This window comes from Cricetulus griseus, chromosome 2, assembly GCF_003668045.3.
Source record: "Cricetulus griseus strain 17A/GY chromosome 2, alternate assembly CriGri-PICRH-1.0, whole genome shotgun sequence".
NCBI classification, from domain to species: domain Eukaryota; kingdom Metazoa; phylum Chordata; class Mammalia; order Rodentia; family Cricetidae; genus Cricetulus; species Cricetulus griseus.
In genome coordinates, this window is record NC_048595.1 from 12532804 (window position 1) to 12558242 (window position 25439).

The window sequence follows — 25439 nt, forward strand, 5'->3', positions numbered from 1 at the left end:
GCAAAAACATCTTAAGATAAACATCTAAGTGAGCATAGTGGCAAACACGTTTACTCCCAGCACCTGCAAAGTAGAGACAGGTAGATCTGAGTTCAAGGCCAACCTAGTGTACACAGCAAATTTCAGGCCCAAGATGGCTATGTAGCAAGACCTTATAACCCACATTTAATACACCTGACCCCAGGAACATCAACGGCTAGCCACCTTCACGCTCAGCATGAGTCCCTTAACCAAGGCCTGGGCAAGATTTACTTGAGGGCTGACACCTCACATATGCTGGGAACCCAAAAGGTGGAAGGAGGCGGCCAGCCTGAGCTATATGAGACCTTACCCCATGCACAAAACAGCTCTTGACCTGGGACCACATGTGTTCTGGAGCTCCTCTGTGGCCCCTTGGCCATCATCCCTTAGGGCCAGGCAGGGCACTCTGCACCTCTCTAGCCCAGGATGGCCCAGAAGCTCCCTAAAGGATACTTTTATCCTCTTCGGACACTTTATAAAGACTTATTATGTTGAGTGTTCTGCCTACATGTAACCCTGAAGGCCACAAGAGGGCACTATATCTCATTACAGATGGTTGGTGAGTGACCATGTGGTTACGGGGAATTAAACTCTAGAAGAGCAACCAGTGCTCTAACCATCTCTCCAGCCCTCTTTGGACACACTTATGGCGCACTTGCACAGGGCTGAGGACACAGTCCATGCTACTTAAGAGGAAACACGAGAGCCAAGGCAGAGTAAACAATGATGCCATTTATTTAAAATGTTTACTCCAAGAAATATATATATAAAAAAAAAATAAGACAATTAACAGCACTAAACCAGGCACCTTCAACCAAATCACATCCTCGCTGTTCCCTTCATGCTACCCTCTTGTTGATGAACGGAAGACTTCAGGAGCCCACGGGCATCCCGAGTAGTTCCCACCCAGGGCTACCCACCACCCCCATTCTAAAGGCGTTTCGGAGTGGAAAAGCTCAGTGGACATTTTAGCCTAAGGAAGGGGTTGTGGCCGAGCCCAAGGATCTCTCCCCAGAAAATACTTTCTGCGTACCCCCCCACCACATCCTCCATCCAGGGGGGCTGACTGCTGGCTTTAATTTGCTCCCTGGAAGATGAGCCCAGCTCAGCTCAGGGCTATTGCGTCCTTGGCCCTCTTGGTGACCACACAACTTCAGGAGACCTCCAGGACAGCAGAAGCAGACACTGTGCAGCACTAGCCAGAGAGAGACCAGGAAGGCTCAGGCGGCAAGTGGAAGCGAGAGGTGGTGTCTGGGGGAAACCGGACAAAGCAGGTTAGTTTTGCAGAAGCTTGTCCCGACGGACTATAGTCGGACACATGATGGGAGACAGTGGGAACCCAGATCTGTTCCTGCCAGGTCATGGCACTGGCTGAGACAAACACCTCACAAAGCCAGAAGCTGCTGTGGAGTGCTGGAGCAGGAGGAAAGCGACAACTAGATCATTTTTGGCATTTTAACATAGAGACAGCAACAAGCGCTACGACAGCAAAAATGAAACCAGAGATGTGAAGACCAAAACTAATTTTCCCATCCACCCAGCCTCACACTTCAACCCTTCTCCCGGTCTCCTCCAGAGCACCACTGAACTAAATCTAGTTACAGCAGCCGAAACAGCCCAGACCCTCTGGAAACCAGGGGCCCCAGCCCGAGCTGCCACCACACTCGGGTCCAGTGAGGAGGGATCCAGGAAAGGCACCTCGGAACTCAGCTGCAAAGTCAATACCAGGACGGGCTTGGGCAGAGGGCACTTGTGGGGACGTGGGTGGCAGTCACAGCATCTGCACTGACACGCGGGGCAGGGGATTTCATCAGGAATCCCAACTATTTGGTACCAGAGCCAAGCAAATGCAAGCGGCCAAAGAGCATTGGGACCAGCAGAAGAATGGCTAAGTCTCAGTGAACAGGATAGCCATCCCAGGCAGAGAGACAGCAGGAGCGGACAGGAGAAGCACGCAGCCGACAACAGTGGGTCACAGAGGACTGAGAACACACTTGCTGGCTTATCTCTAACTGGTAAGCACAGCCTGGGCTCCACAGGGAGCCATAAAACCAGGCCCTTCAACAACACAAAGGTTCCCCACCTCGCCCACCCCCATATCCCATGGTCCCCAATTCTCATTTGGACTTGAGAGCTAAAGTAGATATAAATGGCTAAACACAGACTCCAGAGCCCCCACTAGGGGGTGGGGGGAATGGCTGGTACTACAAAAGCTTCAGCCAAAAGGCAGTGGGCCTTGCGAACAGCAAGTCAGCCAACAGCTATTGGGAAGATGTGAGGGGCAGGCGGGAGGGCCTGCAAGCAAGTAAGTCACCGGGTCTCCCAAAGCGGGCAAGCGGGATTCTGGGTGGAGACCGACCACCGGGGATTTCTTGGCCTAGAGGCTGCTGGTTCCTGGAAGGGCCGTTTCTGTCTGGGAAAGTGGCGATTCCTCTCCCACGTGGCACCCACTCGGATCACGATGCTAATTATGGCTGGAATGGGAGGGGCTGGACAAGGATACTCAGGAGGGGGTGAAGAGTACAACTTAAAAAAAAAAAAAAAACCTAAATTGCTCAGAGTTCCTGCCTGTCTCGTAGAAAGGCAAGCTGGCTATGAGCAAATGTTTAATCAAACATTGAGGGAAAAACACTTTGGAAAGCATACAGAAAAAGGTAGTTAACGTTGAATTGCTTGGAAACGGAACCGCGGGGAGGCTGACCCAATGCACCTTCGGTCAACTTTTGCTTCTTAAATTCCTTGTCTGACTTCTGGTCCCAGTGCACGTGAAAATGACAGCTGCCACGAGGGGAGTGCCACCCTGCCTCAGAGGGTGCGTGGGGTGTACTCGGGCAGCTTCTTGAGCTTCTCTTTCTCAGCCTCACTCTCATCTCGTGCTATCACCAAGGAGTGTGAATAGCCCATGGCCACCTGGAGGAACAAGTCAGTGTCAGCACTGCACAGGCATCCGGATCATAGATGGTGAACACTCAATGGGGGTCAGAAACTGGGTGGGGCCCTGGGAAATAAATGAAATCCTTCCCTCCTCCCTAAACACCTGGTGTCACAAGACTGGGACCATCCAAGCCCCATCCTTCCCAGGACTGCAGGCCCAGACGGAACTGTGGGCAGGGACTGGGGTACAACTCCACATTGCACCTGCACATACCACCACCCCCGCCCATCTCAGGTCAAAATGTATTATCTGCTCAGGGAACTAGTCCCTGACCCTGGCCTGTGCCAAGGATCCCAGTGTGACGGGATTAGGGGGGATGATGACCATAGAACCAGGAACTTGTCCCTCTCCTGCTGAGAGCCGCACCCTTCAAACACAAGGACAGGAAAGCCAGTCAAGAGATGTCACACAGCTCAGCAGGCTGTGAACAGCTATGACACCATAGGCCCCATGCTCACCTGTTCTGAGAAAATGCCATCCAGGGTCTTCACCTCTTGAGCTGCAGTGGAAGATTTGGGCTTGTGGTCCCCATACCCCTGGAAAGACAAAAACAAGACTATGGCAAGGTCTAACAAGAGGGAAATGTATGTTTCCAGGCATCTCTCACTGAGTAAGAGAGGATCCTGTGTTCCATAATCACTGCAAAGCACTGAGATGACAGTGGCTGACACAACCTACATACATAACCAACCACAACCTTTGACACACCTGCCAGCCGTGACACCTGACAAGGAGAAAGGGGCCGATTGTCAGTGGTAACGTCAGATACCAGCAGTTAAAAGAAGTGGCCAACGGCTGCTGGGAGCACTGGGCCAAGGCCAACCCGGTCTACCAAACAAGTTTCAGGGCAGCTAGGACTGTCACACAGAAAAATCTTGTCTCGAAAAACCAAAATAAGAAAACATCAATTTGCGTTTGGGTATTTTGCCTACATTCTCTGCAAGAGCAGGCAGTGCTCTTCTCCAATGAGCCGTCTCTCCAGCCCCAGAAGATCAAGGGTTTTTTTGACAGAGGGTCTTGATAATGTAGCTTATGAGGTCCTGTAAGTCACTAGGCTACTGACACTCTAATATGCAGTCCAGGCTGCCAAAGACTATATTTGATGGGCCCTAAAAGCTATCCAATAAACAGCCAGGTAAGGTATAGTGGCAAACACCTTTAATCCCAGCACTCGGGAGGCAGATCTATGAGTTGAGGCCAGCCTGGTCTATGTAGCAAATTCCAAGACAGCCAGAGCTACATGGTGAGTTGCTGGCTTAAAAAATCCAACAGAAGCTGGGCATTGGTGGCACACGCCTTTAATCCCAGCACTCAGGAGGCAATAGAGGCAGGCAGATCTCCGTTGAGTTCCAAACCAGCCTGGTCTATAGAGTTGAGTTCTGGAGGAGTCAGGACTACACAGAGACAAACCATCCCTCTCTGACACACAGAAATGGAGGAAGGTCCTCACTCTCTCTACTGCCTCAGGAGGGGCTCCCATGGGTATGAGAGCCCAGAAGAGCAGCTAGTTGAGTAACAAGGACAGCCCTGCCTCTGACTCCACCAATGAGGAAACTTCTACTCCTAAGAGCATGATGGAATAAGAAACCATAAAGACAAGACAGTCAAAGGCCAGCCCCAGGAGATATACAAACTCCCAGCCAGCCTTCGCCTCCTCACAAAGAGACGACTCACTGAGCTAGGACTTGAGATTCCTGTTCTGAGGATGGACAGAGTGAGGTGAGAGCCAAGGGCAGCTGCTTCTGACCTCACTCCAATTACTGGGGCTGAAAACCAACTGTAACTCAAGTTGGAGAAACGAAGAACAAAGCCATCTGTATGGCTGGCCCTACGACACTGATCCAGAGCACAGACCAACAGCCCCTGCTGCCTACTAAGCAGAGTGCCTGGAGGCCACAGGAGACGGATGACACTGCTTCCTGTGAATGTGGACAGTGGGTCGCAACAGCAGAAAAATGCCCCGATTCATTCTATAGCACAGACTGCAAGCAGGCTTACTACCAACCAATCAGGACAGTGTTAGAACTTAAAAACCAAATGTGACCCAATGTTACACAGAAGGATGTCCTTAATGGACAAGGACATACCACCCATCCTCCTCATGCCCATTTTCAGGCCTGTCTTGGCTAGTCCAGCTCTGCCCAGACCCCAGTGAGGACTCACCAGTTCTCCGAAGGTTGGTGATGGACCCCAGCTGATGGTACTCTCATCAGCCGCCACAATGATGCTGCTCTTCCTGCAAATAGGCACAAGTTGTCACCACCCACCCAAGGCCAGGACACCTTGCAGGGCCACCTGTGTCAAGGACACCCCTTAACACACCCACCTCCATACTGCAAAGTCAGTAAGGGGTGAGAGGCTCCCCCTGGCCAGAGATGGTCCACATTCATTTGAAGGTCAAACCAAAGCCAGGGCCTCACTGCCCATATCTCTGTCCTGGGGCTCTCAGGGACAGAGGGAGAGAGAGCCCTTTGGGAGAAACACTAAGGTGGGGAGGAGGAGGCCACTAAGGACAAAAGACAGTCCATCCTCAAGAGACCTGGGGCAGGGGTGGAGGATAGACACATACAGGGGACGAGGGAACAGCAGTTCAGAGCCAAGCTAACCCAGACACCCCCGCATTTGTCACCTGTAAGGACTGGGTAATCCAGCCAAGTGCCCTTCAATGGGGACACCAAATTAAAAGTCACCCCACATACTCCTGCTGTGTTGAGAAATTAAAACCCTATAGTTTCCAGAAAACTGCCAAACAAAAACTTTCAAAATTACTTTCCACGAAGGACAGAGCCACCTGTCCTAGCCAACCAGGCCCTTGCTCTCCCCTTTCCCAAACCCATTTTTGGGGTTTGGTGTCTCTGTTCAGCCAGGAAGACCCCAAGTCAGCAGGCACAGCAGCCTTCCCAAGGACATAGGCACACAGGGTACCTACCATTCCCAGGAAGGAACCAACACCACGAGCCCTGCCTGGGCACAGCCACTTACCCACAGGCAAGGCTCCGGATCCGCCAGCCACAGAGGTCCTGTACTGCTTTCGGGTACATGGTAGACTCACGCGATGTATTGGTAGCGCCCCAGAAAAACAGGCCACCTAGAAGGAAGCAAAGCACATTAGTGACACAAGCAAGCATCTCAGGACACCAGTGTGATGGACATCTGCTTAAAAGGACACTGCAGAGAGAGCCATGGACAGACATGGCATGGCTGTGGGACCCGTGAGAATAGCCATCCCCAGAGAGGGGAAACCTTGTACTTGGCTCCAGCCATGGGGACCCAGGAAGTTGGGCAGGGGAAATGGACACTGACCCACTTCACTGACAGCAAAGGAGCAGGTGTAGCCGGCGTAGATCTGGGTTGCGCCGCGCCCTGGGAAGTCAAACAGCTTCACCAGGCGAGGCACCATCTCATCCTTCTGCTCGGCATGGCCCAGCCGGCCATAGCCACCAAAGCCCCAGGAGAAGACTCGCTTCTGTGAGTCCAGGACCAGCTGCAGGGAGAGGAGACACAGGCTAGGACACATGGGTCACACATGGTTTCTGTCCAGGAGCTGGGACAACAGCAGATGGCAAAGGAGCAGCAGAGAAACTTCACAGCATTTAAGGCAGGAAGGAAGCTGGCCACATAAACAGCCAGCGGGGGCCAGCGTGCACTTCCGTTATGGGGGTGTGATTTTCCTTTTTCTCTCTTTAAATCTCCCCTTTTCTCGGCAGAAGCCAACACTTTCAAGTTCCTATTACAACACTGTCTAAACTGCAGAACCAGGAGGGAAAGGCTGCGACACCCCCTCTGCACTCGCCTGTCACAGGTGCACAGTCGAGGCAGGCACAGATGTGCCAGCTGTTTAAAACTGGCTTTGAGGTTCCACATCTACACCTCATGAAAAGTGCATCTCAGCCTGGAACAGAGGGTGTTAGTTCAGGCCCACAGCACCTGCCCACCATGGACAAAGCCTCAGGCTCCATACCCAGCAAAGCAAAGCATGTAACATGGGTTGCCCCAACCAAGATCGAAAACAGCATCCTGGTTTAAGGACTCACAGGTTCAAGAAACCTACACTCACTGAGTACCACCAAGCAGGCAGAGAGCGGCCCTGGGACTCAATTCCTGTCTGCTGCCAAAACAAGACCCAGACCAGATGCCCCCATTCTCAGCAAAGAGATCAGAAGGGCTAGTGACAGGTGCACACCTTTCATCCCAGCACTGAGGAGGCAGAGGCAGGTGCATCTCTGAATTTGAGACCAACCTGGTCACAGAGCCAGTTCCAGGCCAGTCAGGGCTACAGAGTCAAATCCTATCTTAAAAAGAGGGCCAGCAAGATGGCTCAGTAGGTGAGAGCACTTGCCATGAAAGGCTCATGACCAGAGTCAAACTCCGCACTCAGACTTCCACAAACTCCCATTAGTGCCTGTGGACTCACAAATACAAAGTCCTCAAGCAGAGCTCATAGAGATTGTCCTCCCATGGTTATTTTGCTAAGATGACTTTTAAGGAGACACCCTCAATAGTTAACCATTCGCACCCTAGCAAAAGGTAGCTATCATATCGACACCATGATGTGAGGGGGGAGCGCGCGCTGCAGACACACACAAATGTTCATGTTTGGATGTGTCCGAAGTGGTCTGGAGATCACAATGGGAAACCCACCCAGCCCAATGACATAGCCTGTGTAAGGCAGACGCCCACCCCAGAACCAGTCCATACCAGCGTGGCTCTCGGACAGTGAGGAAGGAAAAGGCTTACTGTGTGGTTAGCGCCACAGGCTACATCTCGAACCACCACATTCGGGACAGGTAAGATCTGCCCATCCTTGGTCTTCTCGATGAAGATGGCCACCCGCCGGGGTACCAGCTCACAGTCATATTCTATCCGCTGTGCTCGGGCGATGAACTTCCCATCTGAGTTGTGTCCTGCAGTGAGCAGAGCAGAAGGCACTGGGATGGAGGCACCACACTGCTGCACTGGTATTGCCACAGGCCCAGGGAACAGCCCACCCATTTGGTCATGAGCTTGTGGGTAACACAAGTCACTCTTCTAAATTTCACATAAAACAAGGGCATCCTATGCAAAAGGACTGTAACTTGGTAGAGACCCCACATAGACTCTGGGTGGCAAAGGGAAGTGTGTCTCTTCCTGTGGCTGAGGTCTCAACAGCCACCTCACAGCAGCTCTCATCCTTAAGACAATCTCTGAGGACCTCCAGAAGGGAAAGAGTAGACATGCTTGTTTAGCACAAAAGTCTCCATTTCTATCTACATTTAAACATGTTGCAAAGGACACAAGATCCTGGGATTCACAAACCACCTGCAAAAAGTCATGAGGGACTGACAGGGTGAGTGAGTACTAGCTTCATTGGTGAACTTCATTGGTGAGTACTGGACATTGGTTCACTGCCCGAGAACCACGCTGGTTCTTCATTGGCACCGAATTCAAGTGTCTGTGGCCCTAGGACCCCGCATTTTCTGGCTTCTTGCATTGGTGGTATATCCCAGCACTTAGGAGGCAGATACAGGAAGATCAAGAGGTAAAAGCCATCCTCAGCTATACAGGGAATTTCAAGCCACCCTGGGCTACACTGAGTCTGTCTCAAAAACAAACAAACAGGTGGCCCACATCTTTAATCCCAGCACTCAGAAGCAATTGGAACTGAGACTGATGCCAGTCTGGTATATTCTAGGCTAGCCAGAGACACAGTGAGACTGTCTCCCCCCCCCCCAAAATGTAAATAAATGAAATCACCAAACAAAATCAAGCCACAAGGGCCTGTCTGGACTCACTAGCCAAGATCCTGGTTGTTTATAACCCAGGATGTCCTTAGTTCCTGCCCACTCCCCCGAGGAAGCAGTGCTGTAACAGGGAGCAGTGTCACTGGGTCATGGCAGGACACTGGCTGGTCCCTGGTGGGCGCTGTTCTGCTCATCAGACCTTTGCAGGCACACCGGTTGCCAGCTTCTAGCAGGCGTGGCTTACACTGCCCCCTACAGGTGGTGCTGTGCCACAGAAACACTTGGACCACAGGCTAACTGAGCACGGCAGGAAGTGGGCTAAGCAGTTCAGATCGCACGCCACTGGGAGGTGCCAGGCAGCTGGAAAGCCTGAGGCCACCAGGGACCGCACCATCTTTCCAACCTTCTCTCTACTGACCAGGGTGCCAGTGTCTTTGTCCATGTGTTGACTACTGAACCACACTGTCCCCAGAGAGCAGCAGGCAGATTCTGCCATTTTTCCCTCTCCCACCTCCTTTAAAGGTGTTGCACTCAGCACCTGGCTTTGGTCACAGTGCAGGCAACACTCTCCCCAGGGAGGTGGGGGTGGGGGCAGCTACCTTCTCCCCTGAGAGGTATTTAGTACCCTTTACCCGCCAGCCAGTCACGGCAGCAGAAAATGAGGGAGTGTAGCCCAGGAGCCCCTCTTGAAATCATGTTTGAATTCTAAAAGCAACGTCTGCACCGAGACAAGAGCAGATCTGGCGTTAAGCTGGGTTTTGTTTTTGGAGACAGCTTTCACTGTGCAGCCTGGCTAGCCTGTAACCCATGTGAACTACGCCAACCTCAAACTTGCTACAATCCTCCTGTCTGCTTCTCAGTTGCTGGGATTGATCACAGATGCGTGCCAGCACAACTGTCAGAGTAGGAACGTGCCTCAGAGTGAACTGGAGTTCGGAATGAGAGGTGGGTTCTCTAGAAGCAGGTGGAGCCAGGTTCCTAACTGTCCCTCCAAAACCCGTTCCATGTAAAGATCAAGCTGCTGAAGGCAGACAGGATGGCTCCACCAAGATGCTTTACATCCATACAAATGGATGTCTAAAGGTGGCAGGGAAGCTGCACACGTAGCAGGAAGCACAGAAACACACTTCCTGTGCTGAGCCTGGGTATGGCAGCAGGCCCGCCCGTGGTCATGGAAACCATTTATCCAACAGCCCCAAGAACTCCCTGGCAACCAGCACGGATGTGCGTGAGGGGCTGGTCCTTCTTATTCACTTCTGACTCAAGGTATATTTAGTTTCACAGAGTCACTGTTCCCTACAGTCTAAGGCCAGAGCAACGCTCTGCTTCTATTTATATTCTCCCATCTGCGCACTTGTAATGACGCTGGGACCCAGCAACCCAGATCTTAGACTGCTGCAGGCTGTTGAGACACCAGCAGGGGGCGCCCACACCTTGCCTCCTGCTCAAGACTGGAGAAGGCACCAGTCAAAAGAGCCACCTCGGAGTCAGAGGGGAAAGGAAAATGGAGACCTTGCAAGCTTCACCGGCTCTGAGGACAGCTCGCTGACCTTCTCTCTCCTGCTCTGGGCCTGTGTGACGTCCACTGTGGTGAGGGATGAGCTGTAGATGTGCTAGCTGCTCATCCAACCAGGATACCAGAACCTCTTACGTAATTCTCTCACTTCTAATATACATGAAATTGGCTGAGAGTGGCTCAGCCTTTGTCCTTTCTGTCTGAGGCTCTCATACAAATGGATGTCCTGATGTTTTCACTGAGGTAAAGCATTGTGACCCTTGCAACCTGTGAGTTAACAGCGAGCCGTTCCATGGCGGGAGACGCACTTAGCAGGAAGCAGCTACTATCTGGATCAATTACCCACACTTGTAACATGTGTGCGCAGCCCCACACTGCCTTCTGGCTCTACATTTACAGTCAGATTACAGAGCTTTTAAGAAAGAGCCGTCCATACCCAGCTGGCCATATTCAGGGCACCCAAAGGAATAGAGGTTGCCTTTGCAGTCCATCAGCATGCTGAATTCAGCCCCGCAGGCCATCTTGGTAATTGGCTGCCCGTTGTACATGATCTGAAAAGAAAGACAGCCAACTTTCAGCTCCTTCAGTCTTTCCTCATTTCGCCTTAGTAAGAAACAACATCGAGCTCACCAGGGAGGGTGACTCCACAGTTCCAAAGGCAGCCACTTGAGCACACACATCATCACAAAGCTGACTACAAGGACACTTGACTGCTGGAGACTCCCACCCTCCCAGGACAGAGGAGGCTCAGAGCATTGGCTCTTGTTCTGGGGCTTTATACTCCGGAGTCCCCCAGCAGCACCTCCCCACCACCCCTCATCAGGCTCAAGCCCAGGGACCAGGGCTGGGGGCAGCAATGCCTTGCAGTGACCCCAAAAGCTCACTTCTAGAGTTAATACTGCCATCAGCTCTGACTTGGGAAATGACAAGCAGAGCTTCCGTGCTATCACTCAGCCTCAACAAGCTGTCCTGTTGCAGACCTCAGTGTGGCCTCAATGAAGATGTGAGCCAGACAAAAAACAGCTCAAACAGGGACTGGCAAAGACAGCAAGTGACAGGCTGGTGACAGCAAGTGACAGGGACAGAAACCAAGTGCAGGACCTGGCAAAGGCCCGGACAGAAGGAACGTTTTAATCCTTGATGGTGCAGGCAAACATGGCGCCCAGACTCATTCCATTCTTACTCAACTACCCAATTGCACTCCAGAACTCAAAGCTAACCAAAGCAGGAGCCTTTCATTATCCTTCAAAGCCTACAGGCATAACCAAAAGGTCCCCACATACCCCTAAGCCACTGGCTGGCAGTCAGCACCGTTTCCCAAGGAGGAAGCCCTCCTGAGAACCTCTTGCTCCATTCTGACCACCTTCGAGGACAACTTTACACAAGGTCAAAACTTAGTATCTGCCAGGTGGTAGCCGAGCACACCTTTGATCCAGCACTTGGGAGGCAGAGGCAGAGGCAGAGGCAGGGGCAGGGGCAGGGGCAGGGGCAGGGGCAGGGGCAGGGGCAGGGGCAGATCTCTGCGAGTCTAAGGCCAGCCTGGTCTAAGAGTGAGTTCCAGGACAGCTGGGTACAATACAGAGAAACCTTGTCGGGGGAGATTGGGGGCAGGGCACGTTTGCAAACAACAACAAAAAACAGTGCCTGCACCTGAGGAGCCCCTTGTATCCCATGGCAGGGCTGACCTAACACAGGTCCTTTCCACCACTTTCCCTTGCAAAGCATCACTGTTCTCAAACCAAAGCTGCCCCAAACCCACAACTTTGCTTGTACCTGAGCAGGGCTTGGGACAGCATCTGTCTGGTTCCCAAGGCCCAGCTGTCCCATCTTATTCTCTCCAAAGGCAAACACGGAGCCAGTATCTGGAAGGACAGAAGAACATGACAGAAGGGGATGTAAGGGTGAACGTTTTCAACTGGATTTGGATCAGGGTTATTCAAACAGCTCTTTCCACCAAGAGAGCATGAGAGTCAGAGTGTGTGTTTATGTGCGTGTGTCCGTTCATCTGTCCCAAGGAAAGCAAGCATGCAGAACAGAGATGAGCCCTGCCACACACAGAACCTGGTCTGGGCTCCCAGGGGCCACCACAGAGCTCTCACTGCCTTCATGAAGACACCCATCAAACCAGGACATCATCTTCCTTTGGACACCAGTCCAGAGTTGTAACCATCTTTGCTAGAAGGAAGAGAGCCCCCCTACCTGTTAACGCCAGGGTGTGGTTGCGCCCACATGCTGCCAGCACAATTGCCTCATGGCTGAGGGCCTCAATGAGTCTGGGGGCTTCAACCCTCTTGGTATCACCATGGCCCAGCTGCCCCTTCTCGTTCCGACCTGTGGGGAAATCAAGGCTGGCTAGGTAAGCAACGCAAGGATATGCTGGGGTAGCACCCATGCTCATCCCCCAAAACAAACCTTCAACAAATCCCTGAGAGGAGCATGAGCCCAGCTTCTCTCCCTAGTGAAAAGGGCCACCCTGAATATATCCTAACAGGAAGTGGCCAACTACAGGACCATCCCAAATGTAGCCCCAGTCTGTTACCCCAGGAAATGCTTGGTGTTCCCTGAATGCTCCACAGGCATCAAGCTCCAGGAACAGAATTCCTACTCCTCATGCAGCTAGGGGACACTGTCCCCTCCTCCTCAGAGAGGGTCTGATACATCTAATTATAACCTTTACTTCTTACCCGCACCCCCACCCTGTTATAAAAGCCCAGCCCTGGGGCTGGAGAGATGGCTCCGTGATGAAGAGCCCTGGCTACTCTTCCAAAGGCCAGGGTTCAATTCCCAGCATTCACATGGCAGTTTACAACTGTAACTTCAGTTCCAAAGGATCTGACCCTCACACAGACACATACACGCAAAGGCCCAATGTACACTAAACAGATAAATCTTTAAAAGACCCCCTGGCTCAATGTAACCTCACGACAAGGGACAGACCTACTCTGAACACACCCCCTGCCTACAAGGCCACCTCCTTCTGGACAGTTGTGGTGTTGTATGAAGGCAAGCAGGGGACCAACCCCTGTGGAAGCCTTAGCAATGTACAGCTCCTCTAGGGAACTCTAATTCAGCTTAAGACAGATAGGGAGCTCTAGGACAGCTGGAAGCCCTGAAATCCTACCAGGCAACACATACCCAAAACAACCCCCCTCCCCCCAGAGAACCCCAGAACTATCCATCTCTCACAGCTAAGTCAAGGGCACTGTAAGAAGCTGGAAAGTGAGAGCCACAGGCAGGGTGAGGTTCACATTAACCTTCCCCAGTGGTGAGCGTCCCTTCTAGTTAGTTCAGTCATGAGATGGCTGAGTAAGCTGAGCCATAGTAGCCTGCAGGAGGCAGGCAGAGCAGGTGACTAGCCTCCCTCCCAGAAGATGGGCAGCAATTAAAGGGCTAGCTTGAGGGCTAGCACTGGGCAGGTGCCAACTTCAAGAGAAGCCCGCCATGCCCAAGTTCAGTGAAAGGCAGGCTGGGTGCAGCTCAGAGTTGCCCGGGATGTCTCCCAGTGTCTCTCTGTCGAGTGTCTAACAGTGGTCCCTGACCTCCTGGCAGGTCTCCACAACTCTGCTGCTCTAGGGAGCCCCCTCTCTTGCTCTGGGATGTAGAACCTTTGTATCAGTGAAACTCGGCAAGGAGATCAGAGAGCAGCTACTGAGGTTGGGGACACTGACCTACAATGCCTTGGCCAGTGTTGAGGACGAAGCACCAGGAAATGGGGGAGGGGCCCTATACCAACCCAGAGAAAACAAAAATTGGGGCAGATGTTGGTGTATCACCCAGAGCCTGGGAGGATAAATTTGGGCCACACACACTTGTTACTTTTTTTCAACAGAATTATAAAATTAGCGAGGTGCAGAGAAGACGGCAGATGTTAATATATTTGGACTCTGGTACAGAAGCTCATGGAATCATCAAAAGAAAAAAAGGGGGACTCAAACAATCCAAAATAAAAACGTCATATGGACCAGAAGCCAGCCAAAGGCTAGAAACCAACTTCCCCAGCTGCACAAATTCCGAGGCTTGGATGCCGTGAGCCTTGGGCAATACCTCCTGCACTACCTGGAAAAAGCTGAGAGCTGGGGAGTCACAAGACAGCCTGGCAGGAGGGAGGCTGAGACACAGGAGGAAAGGAAGATGTGAGCAAAGGCCCTAAATCAGACCTGAGGCCAGGAGCCACAAGGGCTCAGCCACGGGGGCCTTCTAACAAGCAGTGTTAGCTATAAAAGTCAGGGAGTGGCATTCAGAGTGGTGGGAACACAGGGCTCATGCCACATGGTGCTACAAAGCAGGACACGGGCTAGGGAGAATGGACAACAGGCCAGGAACAGATGGCTGATTGGAGGGATGGCAGCATCAGAAAGATGACACAGGTCTCAAGTTCAGGACAATACTCTCCAAGGAGAATTCAAACAGGAACTAGTGAGATGGCTCAGCAGTAAAGGAACTTGCTGCACAAGCCTGGAGACTTGGGCGCAATCTCCAGAACCTACATAAACGTGCAAGGCAAGAATTGACCAACACATGCGTGCATAGCCATGGATCCGGACAGGGCCTCTTCCAGGTGGCTTTAAGTCACACTTGAGAGAGTGTATGCGTAACCCATGTCCAATACTTACCCCAGCTCCACAGCTTCCCTTCTGTGGTGATAAGGAGGCTGTGAGCAGCACATGAACCCGAAACCACAGTCCGCACCCGGACTCCTGACAGGCATCCATACCTATGGGGCCCCCACAAATTCTGACCAAGGTTCCGGTAAGCAGCTGCAAAGGGAAAAATAAAAATCAAACCCCTTCAGAGCACAGCTGGACAGGACACCCCAATGTATCACCCAGAAGTCACACAAAACCAAACCTGCCTGGTGTCACTGGCCACCTCTACAGTGATGGCACCAACCCCTCTACTTAGACCCACACAGCTTTGTGGCCCCAACCCTACTACAGGGCAGGACTGGCCTTTCAGCACCCTGTCTGGAACAACTTTGGTTCTCCTGTCTACCCTCCTCCCTGCACCCCAGGCCTCCCGACAGCCAAAAAGCAGATCTTACTCAGCAGTCTTCAGCGTCCCCATCGTCCTCAGACCCACTTGCTTCCTTAGAGAAGGGTCTGTGGTCATCCACCCAGCTTCACCCACACCTAGGAACCTCAGCCTGTCACCTGTCTTGCTCACCAAGTCACTTCCCCATGCATATCCTCTCATGACCCCTACTAGTCGTTCTGGGAAACCCACATCTAACTGTACCTTTTTTTTTTTTTAACCTGCACCCCACCCCAAGCATCCCATCGACTCTATTGTGACAGACAGCAGGGACCAGTCAACAGTCCTGTCCTTGCTAAGCCTCACACCTGGCACAACCTCACACATGGGGCACAACCCTGGAAGCTACCACTCCCACTTCCTCGAGGCAGGGGTGTGGCTATCTTGAGAAACAAGCCACAGTTCAGGTGGCTCAGGACACAGCCCTGCTGGCAAGTAATAGATAGAAAGGCTTCCCACTGATCACCTATGAACTGCAACAGTAACAGGCAGCAAAGGGGGCCAGGGTGCAGCCAAGAATGGCCTGGTTCTTGAACTAGCTGGCCCAGGCAGACCCTGGCACCCCTGCTAACACCTTTCCCTAAAGAGAGCACTACCATCAGCCACAAGAACATTGAGGTATCTCCCTGTCCCAGGAACTATCTCCCCCATTCAGTTCAGAGGAGCCAAGTTAGAGTCACAGCTGGCAGTGGTCCCAGCTCAGAGCCAGGCTGGTAGACTTTAATCCCACCATTTCCAGACGCCCAGGACCCGGTCCTCACCACAAGCTGCATAAACAAGGGCACATTAAGGATAAGGAACTGCAAAGATCCAAGAGACAGGGTGGGTAGGCAAATGCCCCCCTTTACCTGCAGGTTGGTGGGAGGGAAAGTTTGCCTAACAACTCTAGGCAAAGTTACAGACAGCCTAGACAAACTTAAATGTCTACAATCACGAAAGTGAAACTACACAAACCTGACTTTGGAGACAGAGGGTCAGAAGGCTCCCTGGGATGGATAGGTTGGCAATACTCTCAAACCTAGCTCGATCTGCTCTGGACTTGTGGCTCAGCTTCTGGGCCACAGAGGACATGGGAGGCAGAGGTGACAGTCAGGTCAAGGCAGCCCTGCTGCTGTATCTGCAGGGCAATGGACACACTGGAGAGCAGGAACCCTGTATGCCCCAGCGTCAGTGGCCACTCTGTTCACTCATGAGGACTGGTAGGTGCCCAGGGCTGTGCTGAAGGATGTGTATATTCCACAAGAAGCAGCAGCAGCCGGTCAGTTCCATCTGTACCAGGCAGGAATCCCTGACATCTTCCTGGGTAGGATAATGGCCAAGGCCCCTGGGTTTGGGCGCTAGGGTGTGACGGTGTTCAAATATTTGTTCACAGACAAAGCAATGCTGGGAAGCACTTTGGGTGTGTTTCCAAATGAAATCAAGAGCCAAAGTATGGCGCTGAGCCAGCCTTCTCCAAGAGGTCCCTCAGGAAAGGACCCATCTTCTACAGACAGCTGGACAGAGGGAACTGGTGGGACTGTGCCTACTCTCCACAGCTTACCAGTTCCACTGAGCTGTTCTAACAAGCCACCAAGCAGCCTATACATCTCCGACCATTACATGTGACAAGTGTCTGGGACCTTTCAGCACCTCAGAACAGTGTCAGCCTCTTCCTTGTAGTGAAAAGCAATCTCTGTCTGAGGACTACATTCCCCTGAGTAATCTGAGTGTTTTAAATACAGGACTGTGAAGGCACAACTTGCATGCGACCAGGTTCAACTCAAATGCACACCCTTGCCTGAGTGGCTTTTGTTTGGCCTCTCTGAGCATGCCCACAAACACAGAGGATACCTACCTGGTGGGCGGGGACTAGCCCTCTACTGGCCACCTGGTTTACAAGAAGCAGTCAATCATCTTTCAGTTTCTCATACCTTGCTGTTTAGGCACTTCCTTCCGTCCAATCAAGTCCCAGTTGGTTGCCCCAAAAATCAAAAGCTGCCCTTTGCACTTAGACCCTTCAAGTTTCTAAAGAGAGAAAGAAGGCCAAGAATTAGCTTGTTAAGGCTACTTGCTTGCTGCTGGCACTCCACAGCTGTCCTATGAACTAGAAAAGAGATGAGGTCTCTCTCTACAGCCTACACTAACCTTGAACTCACATCTTCTGGACTTGGCCATGCACACACCATTGCACCTGGCTTGAAAGTAATTCTTTGCTGGTGTCAGAGGTCCCATCCAATCACCCCCTCGTCTACATGCTCCAAGGTGGGCGACCCCAAGCCCGTCCCCAGAAACTGCCTTAAGTTTGAGCTCAACACTGATGCTAAGCCAAAGGAGAGCTCTGTTCACCCCCCTTCTGTGTGATGAAATATGCACAAGGTCAGCCCCCAAGGTGGGGGGACCCAGGAACCACACACTCGGAGGCCAGCTACACGTTCCCCACTCCCCACTACGACCATCACATCACGCTGTACTGGCAGCCTTCATACATCAAGTCCCGTATGACTTCTGCATGGTCACCATGACATCAGCCCTGTGTGCCGACCACAGTATTACAAAGAGACTTTTAACAGGGAGGCAGGATGGGGGGAAGCACAGCTAGGCACCTAACTTCATCCAGGGAGATGGGAAGGGGCAGCAGGGTCTGATGCCGAGGGCCTTCCATGGAGCATCTGATGCTGCCCACAGTGGGGACCTTGTCACTAGGCTCCCAGCGAAGAACATGACTCCCTGCCCCTCCATGTTTAGAGACAGGAGTTTGCTCTGTAGTTCTGATTGCCTCTCAACCTCAGTGGTCCTCCTGCCTTGGCCTCCTAGCACCAGGAGTACAGGTATGCACTGTATCTGTCCGGCCATCTTAAACACAAAAACCCACCAGGGCTACAGAGCCTCCTCTACGAATATGGAGCTAGCATTTTAAAAGGCCACTACACAGTCACGGGCTGCACCCATACAAAATCCCATCAGCATCCCCTCTGTACCTTCTTAAAAGTCAAAACACATTATTCTTTCCTTTCAAAATATACTTGTCGGCTGCTGAGCTGGTTCAGTGAGGTAAAAGGACTCACAGTGCAAGCCTGATGACCCGAGTTCAAATCCCCAGGATCCATGGCCTCTGCGTGCCCATACTCACACACATACCTCACATACACACGAACAATAAAATGCGTGTTTTTAACAAAAATGCACTTTTGCTTTGTTTGAGACAAAGCCTTACTATGGGGCCCAGGCTGGCCTCCATTTATAGAATTCTCCTGCATCAGTCTTCCAAATGCTGGGATTATACCCAGTTTCCAAATGCACTCTGTAGAAATAAAATAGCTCAGTGGTTGAGTGTTTACTGCTCTTGCAGAGGACCCGGGTTCAGTTCCTAGCACCCAGGTCAGGTAGTTAGTGGCTCCACAATTCTCTAATGTCACTTCCAGAGGATCTGACACCCTCTGGCCTCTGTGCACACAGGTTTTAAAGCAGGTACACACACAGAAAGAAATTAGTATAAAAAGCAATTAAATAAAGTTGGTTGTTAGGCTTAATCTATGTACCTACCCCTCCACCCCCACCCCCAACTAAGAAAGAGACCTTTTTTGGAGCTATTTGTGAAAGCCTGGAGCAAACCAGAACTGAGCAGCAGCTGCAGTTTCAATACCTCCAAGCCCATAGCGGCCCCAGGTCAGCTGTCCTGGACAACACACTCCACATTTTATTTTTTGGGGAATCTGATTTCCCAGGTGTCCCCAGTATTATATAACACCTACTTCCAACCAGGTCCAGGAGGCAGATGGCAGGAACCGATCTTCAAGACTGGCTCCGATGGCGATGGCCTAGGCCTCACAGGGATGAAGTAGCCTCCCTTCTCAATTATTCAGGAGTGTGGGGGCAGCCTTCCAAAGCCAGACTCAAGTTACCCGATGGGAGCCTGCTTTCCCTTTCTCTCTCCTTTGTTGAAAAGCAGGTGTGGCTGGAATAGCCTACAAGCTTCAGCCCACAGCACTGGGCACTCTGCAAGCCTGTCACTTACTTGTGTGTGCTCAACCACTCTTCAGGTCAGGACTGAAGGGGCCCCAGAAATAGAGGGGAGAGGCCTCAAAACCAGCATGACTCCAGACCACACAGCACTGCACTTCTGCATGGAGAAGTTCAAGGGCTCCCAAGCTCAGCACTCACGTACTGAGAGACAGACACAGCAAAGCCTCATGGGTGCTATGGCCACCCAGAGCCCTGAGCTCCACAGACTAAGGACGGGTGGCCAGTATCAGGCCACCCAGCAGGTATATGAAAGCCCCGCCCTTTTGAAAAAGCTGTCTGTGGGCAACCGTGGCTGGCTGCCCACGAAAAACACGACCTGCTAGCCTGGTTCCAGTTTCACATCATGGACCCTGTGTTCTCACAGAAGACAAAGGATTGCATCTACTGCCAATGCCTACACAACTGTTTACCAGTGACCCAACGCTCATTTCTCTACAGCCTGACACTCCCTTCCTTCTTATGGAATTAAAAAAAAAATATATTGTTTGAAATAAAAATTTTAATTAGTGCTATTCGCAATGCCCTTTCTTTCTTTTCTTTTTTTTTTTTTTTTCTGAGACAGGGTTTCTCTGTGGCTTTGGAGGCTGTCCTGGAACTAGCTCTTGTAGACCAGGCTAGTCTCGAACTCACAGAGATCTGCCTGCCTCTGCCTCCCGAGTGCTGGGATTAAAGGCGTGTGCCACCAACGCCCGGCTCACAATGCCCTTTCAATCAAAGCCCACTTCAAAAAACCTCAGCCACAGAACTGCAACAACCTATACCATAAGCCTGTTGGCCCTATCCAGGGGATCCCAGTGAGCAAATGGATTTGAGGGCTTGGGGGGGCTCAGTGGAAGAGCATGTGCTTAGCCCTGGGTTCAGTACCACCCAAGCATCAGAGGGAGGGAGGGAAGGGAGGGAGGGAGGGAAAGACAGGAAGGAAGAAAAAAACAACATGCCAGCAGTTTCCCTGATCTCCAAAGGCTAACCCAGACTACAAAGTGGCTGTACCGTGTCTAAAGGCCTGTATGCAGACAAAGCTCAACAGTCCAGGATGGGTGAACTCCATCTCACCTGACTACCTACCTACCCATGACTGGTCACAAACATGACCTGGGCTCAGATGAGTGGCCAAGGCAGAAAATGCACTCAGTATCTTCAATCAACAAAATGGGAGTTCCAGGCCAAAGCAGTTTCTGAATTATCACCCAAGTACACTTTGCAAGGCTGAGAGTCAATCTTTTCACATTTAGGAGACTGATGCTCTGGGATGAGGAGGACCACAAAGCAAGATGCTGGCAACAACAGTCCCTGAGGGCTACCAACCCTCCTTCAGTCTTGGCCTTCGATTATGTTCACGAAGAATGAACATGTCTCAGGGTTCAGGAGCCAGGCAGTGGTGGTGCACGTCTTTAATCCAAACATTTGGGAGGCAGAGGCAGGTGGATCTCAGGGTTCAAAGCCAGCCTGTTCTATAGATGGAGTTCCAGGACAGCCAAAGCTACTACACAGAGAAACCCTGCCTCAAAAAACCAATCAAAAAACCAACCAAACCAAAACCACACAGAGCTGGACACCTGTACCACTCGCAGGTTTTTGATGACACAGGCAAGACTATGGGGATGGTCAATCCGCCTCTCCCTTGAAAGACACAAATAGCCATCCTTCACAACTACCTGTGAGGCTCTGGTCCTAAACTAACAGAGGACAAGACTAACCTTTTCTACAAATTGGCTGTTAAGGACTCTTCTGTCTTCCCTAGAACACCTGCCCCTCAACAATGTGAGCATGTGGCTTATCTTCCCCAAGCCCAACAACACTGCAAATTCAAGATAAGGGAAGGTGGAGAGGCTTGGGTCTGCTCATTGAATTAACTTCTGAAAATCAAGACACTGGTAGCCTACTACAGCAAATGGCCCATAATCTGCCTAGCAGAGACCACAATGGCCCTTGGGCTGGAGATACTGGGTGGCCTACTGGCCTAGGCCTATGGGGATGAATGCATGCTCTTGACCTTGAGCCAAACTCACCAACCCTAAGGGAAACAGAAACCCAAGGTACACTCTCCAGGTGCAAGTGCATCACTTCTGAAACCCCACAGGCCCCTGGCTTCACCCATCCTATGGCCCCGTACTGAAATAGATGCCCCCCCTAACTTTAAGGTGGCAGACACACAGCTTTTTAAGTTCCTGTTTCTACACACAGACGGGAAGTTAGCTGTACACATGAAACGAGCACAAACTGCAGGGGACTGCTTAACTCAGAGATGGCATCTCCCGGTAGGGCACAAGGTGCCAATTCCAAAACAGGGCTGGTGGAGGCAGAGGCAGGCCTTCGGATCCCTCCTACACTCCTTTCTTCCACCCTCATGTGAATCCCTCAGGGAGTTTAAGAATCTCTTCCCAGACTACAGAACTCACTGTTCTTGCAGTGGACAAGAGCAGTACAGCTGCTAGCGCAGATACAGATAATCCAATTCCACGCGGCTTTCCCAAACTCAGAAAACGAAGGTTCAACAGAGATAGGACTCCAACACGCCTAACTTCTTAGCACCTTCCTAACCCTCCTCCGAGCAGGGAGGAGGGCAACTGGCGAGTTCCTCTTTTACCACGATGGCAGAGACCATCACCCTATCTGGAAAGCCTACCTCCCGCAAGGTTCCCTGCGGCCCAGTCAGCCCCTTCCTTCCACTTCAGGGCTGTCTGTGAAATATGTTCACGGGCATGATCTACTGTCCCTTCTCGTGTGCCTGGACGACTGTGAGGCGCCCAGGTCCCTTTACCCTTGCCACCTCTCCAGAGCATCCTTCGGAACAAGGCTGACACCCCAAGAATCAAACACCATCCCTTTCTAAGGGTTAACAGAGAATGTGGTCTCCTGCCTAGGCGGAGGGGAGAGATGTACCAAAGAAAACTTCCACAAAGTTCTAGTAAGGATGCTGCGGCCCCTGGGCCCTGCTCGCACCGGCTCTGCGGGGCTTCTTCTGCAAGGCTCAAGTTAGATGGCCGAGACCAGAGCTTACGGGAGGACCGACCCACACCGGCCCCACGCCGCGGCCACCCCAGGCAAACAAAGCCGAGCGCCGCTCTGCGGGGGGTCGCGGGTGGGAGGAGAGCCCCTGGGCGGGCGGGGAGGAGGAAGGGGGGGTGCTCCGAGGAGCATGCGCGCTCACACCCGCGCGGGCCCCCACCATGCCCCGCGCGCACCGGCCGGCCGGCCGCGCAGACTACACATGGAGCATGCGCGCAGCGCGCCAGGCCCCGCCCCCCCGGGGCGCCCGAGCCGCAGCGGCGGGAACCTCAAAGCCCCGGCGCGAGCCGGCAGCTCCCGGAGGGTTGCCCTCCCCCGGGGGAAGAGACGCGTGTGGGGGGGGAACGGGGGAGGGGACGCACCCGGGGGAGAGCGGCACCCCCCCCCTCCGCGCGGCCACGCACGCCCGGCTCCCCCGGCCCGGGACCAGCTCCTCCGGGTTCCCCCGCGCGGCGTGGGGGAGGGGCGGGGCGTGACCCCGCGGCGCCCCTCCCCCCAACCGCCAACCGCCCGCCCCCCCGCCCCACTCACGACGCGCTCCTTCGTGTGCTCGGGTTCCGTGATGATCGCGGCCGCGCCGCCCGCCTTGCCCGCCGCCGCCGGCCGGGCCGCGCGCTTGCCGCCGCCGGGGGCCCCGTCCAGCTCCGGGCCATCCTCGTCGCCGCTGCTGCCGCCGCCGCTGCTGCTGCTGCAGCGCTCGGGCCGCTCGCGCTTCCTGCCCGCGGGGCCGCCGCGCCTCCGAGGCCCCGCGCGCGCCGTGCCGTTGCCCGAACTCGGCTCCTCCCAGGCCGCCCCCTTCTTCCTGGGCATGGTCGCGGGCTGCGGACACGGGCGCACAATGCACGGGCGGGAGAGCGAGCGAGCGGGCGGGCGGGCGAGCGGGCGGGCGGGGAGGGGAGCGCCGCGCGGCGTGGGCCGCCCCACCTGCTGCTCCCTCGCCCCTCCCCACGCCGCGCGCCACGCGGGGACCCCCCCCTCACCCCGGCCCGGCCCCGGGCACCTGCGAGCACGCGCGGAAAGATCAACTTCGGTGGGCCCCCGGCCCGGCCCCCGCTGCCCCGCACTCGCCCCGTCTGCTTTTTTTTTTTTTTTTATTGATTTTGAACAATGGGATCTCTGTCTGTCTCCGATTAAACCACGTGGATCCGCCTTCCTTCCCCTTCTTATTCATTCCGTTCCCCAACCCCCTCTCCCCCAGCGTTGTTTCTTTTTTCTTTCCTAACCTTTCTCGTGGGGTGGGGGGGAAGAGGAGGAAAAAACAAAAAAGAGGAAAAAAAAACTTTCCCAGACCCTGCAAACTGGTCCCTGTGGGTTTTCAGCTCCTACCTGGTTGGAGTGTTGAGAAAAGGGGAAGGGGAGCGATTGAAAGACGGGTCGACGGCTTCTTCTCTCCCCGGCCGGGACGAGGGCTCCAGCCCACTCACCAGATACACTTAAAATGTAAATACGAGCTTCCAGAACAAATGCTACAACACAAAACAGAAACACATGTGCGGCCGGGCGGCAAGCGAGCGCGCGCGCGGCGGGCGGCGAGGGGCTCCGGGCGCGCGCGCCCCCTACCGGCCGGAGGACCCCGCGGCCCGGCCACCCACCCGAGCCTGCGTCCCGGGCACCCGGCGCCACGCCGCAAGCCCCGCTGGGCCTGCCGCTGTGCGCTCCGCACGCCCTTCCACGCAGCGTGGCCTGCGCGTCACCGGCGTCTTTGGGGCTCCGGAGAGTGTCAGATTCTCTTGTTTTTTCCTCTGAGCGTCTAGACAGGTCACCTGAGGACAGTCGCTGGAAAATAGTTCCTTTGCTCACGCAGCAGCCAACGAGGGACGTGCCCTAATTGAGTGATTGGAATGAAAGATGAATACAATTTGAATAACTTTCTCCTATGCAAACAGAGGCTAGATTTTATTCACCGTGGATGTGTCCCCGGGATGCAGCCGGGTGCTGTTGCGCGTTCAAGTTACATAAAGGTTTGATATACTAAGAACTTAGTAATTAGCGGGGGGGGGGGCATAAGTGGACGTGAAACTACTTGTGGCGGAAAGTTTTTCTTCCTTTTTTTTTTTGTATATTTACTGCGCCCCCAGTAAAAGCAAAACAAGATACAAGGGTACTAGATGCAGAAAACGCAGACGTAGAGACCAAGATATCTGCCCGATTGGAAAGAGGAATAAGGAGAAAGAAATAACTGAAAGTGTGGTACTTACCCCATTCCAGGATCAAGGAAGGCGTTTCCTGGACAAGCTGGGTTGAGCAATTTAAAGAATCCGACCTTCCAGAAAAGGGGGAGAAAGCATTTTCTCAGCCCTGTGGAGTAGTGCACGGATCCCGGAAGGGAAGTGGCCAGAGGTGCTGGGGTGAGATTAAAGAGCCAAGGCTGAGTGCGGAGTTGACAGGGGCCATCTCACAGAACCGGGCTAGCAATGTGCAGGGTTGCGGACTGGGGAAAGATCGACTTGGCTGGTACTAGGGGAAGGCTTGCATCTCAGTTTAACTTTCTCTTCTACCAATTGTTTCAACCCCACCACCACCACCACCCCTTTGGGGTTTTATTTTGTCTCTCGTATCCCAGGCTGGCCTGAAACTCACCATGTAGCCCAGGCTGGCATTACACTTGCTCCTCCTTCCTCCACCTCTCAAGTGCCCGAGTTGCTCGAGTTGAAAGTTTCTTTTTTTAGCAACTTGCTTGATTGGCTAAAGAGTTCTAGGGTCTTTGAAGTTCATTCTTTATTATATCGAGAAACAAGGGGGGGGGACGACACGCAAGTATCTGAAGGCAAACAGACTCCAAGCGAACCAAATCTAAGTTATTTGACAAAGTCACAAGTCTGTGTGTCCTGAGAGTTGGATGCACTTATGTAAAACAACTCCGAAAATGAGCCTCGACTGGTGCATTTCGGAGATATTCAGGTCAAGACCACATAGGAGCACCGTTTGAAAGCCTCTTAATAGGCCAGGCATTCGAAAAGATTGAAGAGATTAAACCTTGAGGCTTTGATATAAAACATTAGAACCAACCAGAAAAGAATTCTGCCTTAAGTGTGCCGTCAGGTCCCGGTTTCAGGAAACGGCATGCTGGAGCTTGTCCGGGGGAGGTGGCTGGTTGGGCGTTTATCTTCCCGACAACACCCTGTGTGGCCAATTAGAAACGCTGAGGGCGCCTTTAAAAGGCTTTCAAGCAACGAATGTCTCTTTCTTTCTCCGGCCCCATTAT

The 25439-nt window shown here is 53.0% G+C and overlaps 1 protein-coding gene across 6 annotated transcripts; it reads right to left on the minus strand.

The window, feature by feature from the left end:
- Positions 1–733: 733 nt before the first annotated feature.
- Positions 734–25439, minus strand: Rcc2 (regulator of chromosome condensation 2). Of its 6 annotated transcripts, none has more exons than XM_035439450.1 (16): positions 24815–25439; positions 24433–24497; positions 23998–24058; positions 23561–23700; positions 22766–23053; positions 17134–17227; positions 14806–14949; positions 12392–12523; positions 11966–12054; positions 10629–10743; positions 7694–7860; positions 6260–6440; positions 5939–6044; positions 5120–5192; positions 3415–3492; positions 734–2931 (listed from the first exon to the last, which is right to left on the minus strand). In XM_035439450.1, exons 5-16 carry the CDS (start codon positions 23042–23044, stop codon positions 2827–2829), a joined length of 1563 nt encoding a protein of 520 aa, XP_035295341.1. In that variant the 5' UTR covers positions 23045–23053; positions 23561–23700; positions 23998–24058; positions 24433–24497; positions 24815–25439; the 3' UTR covers positions 734–2826. The 6 variants fall into 6 exon arrangements, with proteins under 6 accessions (XP_035295341.1, XP_027255680.1, XP_027255681.1 ...); XM_027399879.2 differs by having other exon boundaries at positions 23827–24058; XM_027399880.2 differs by having other exon boundaries at positions 24433–24577.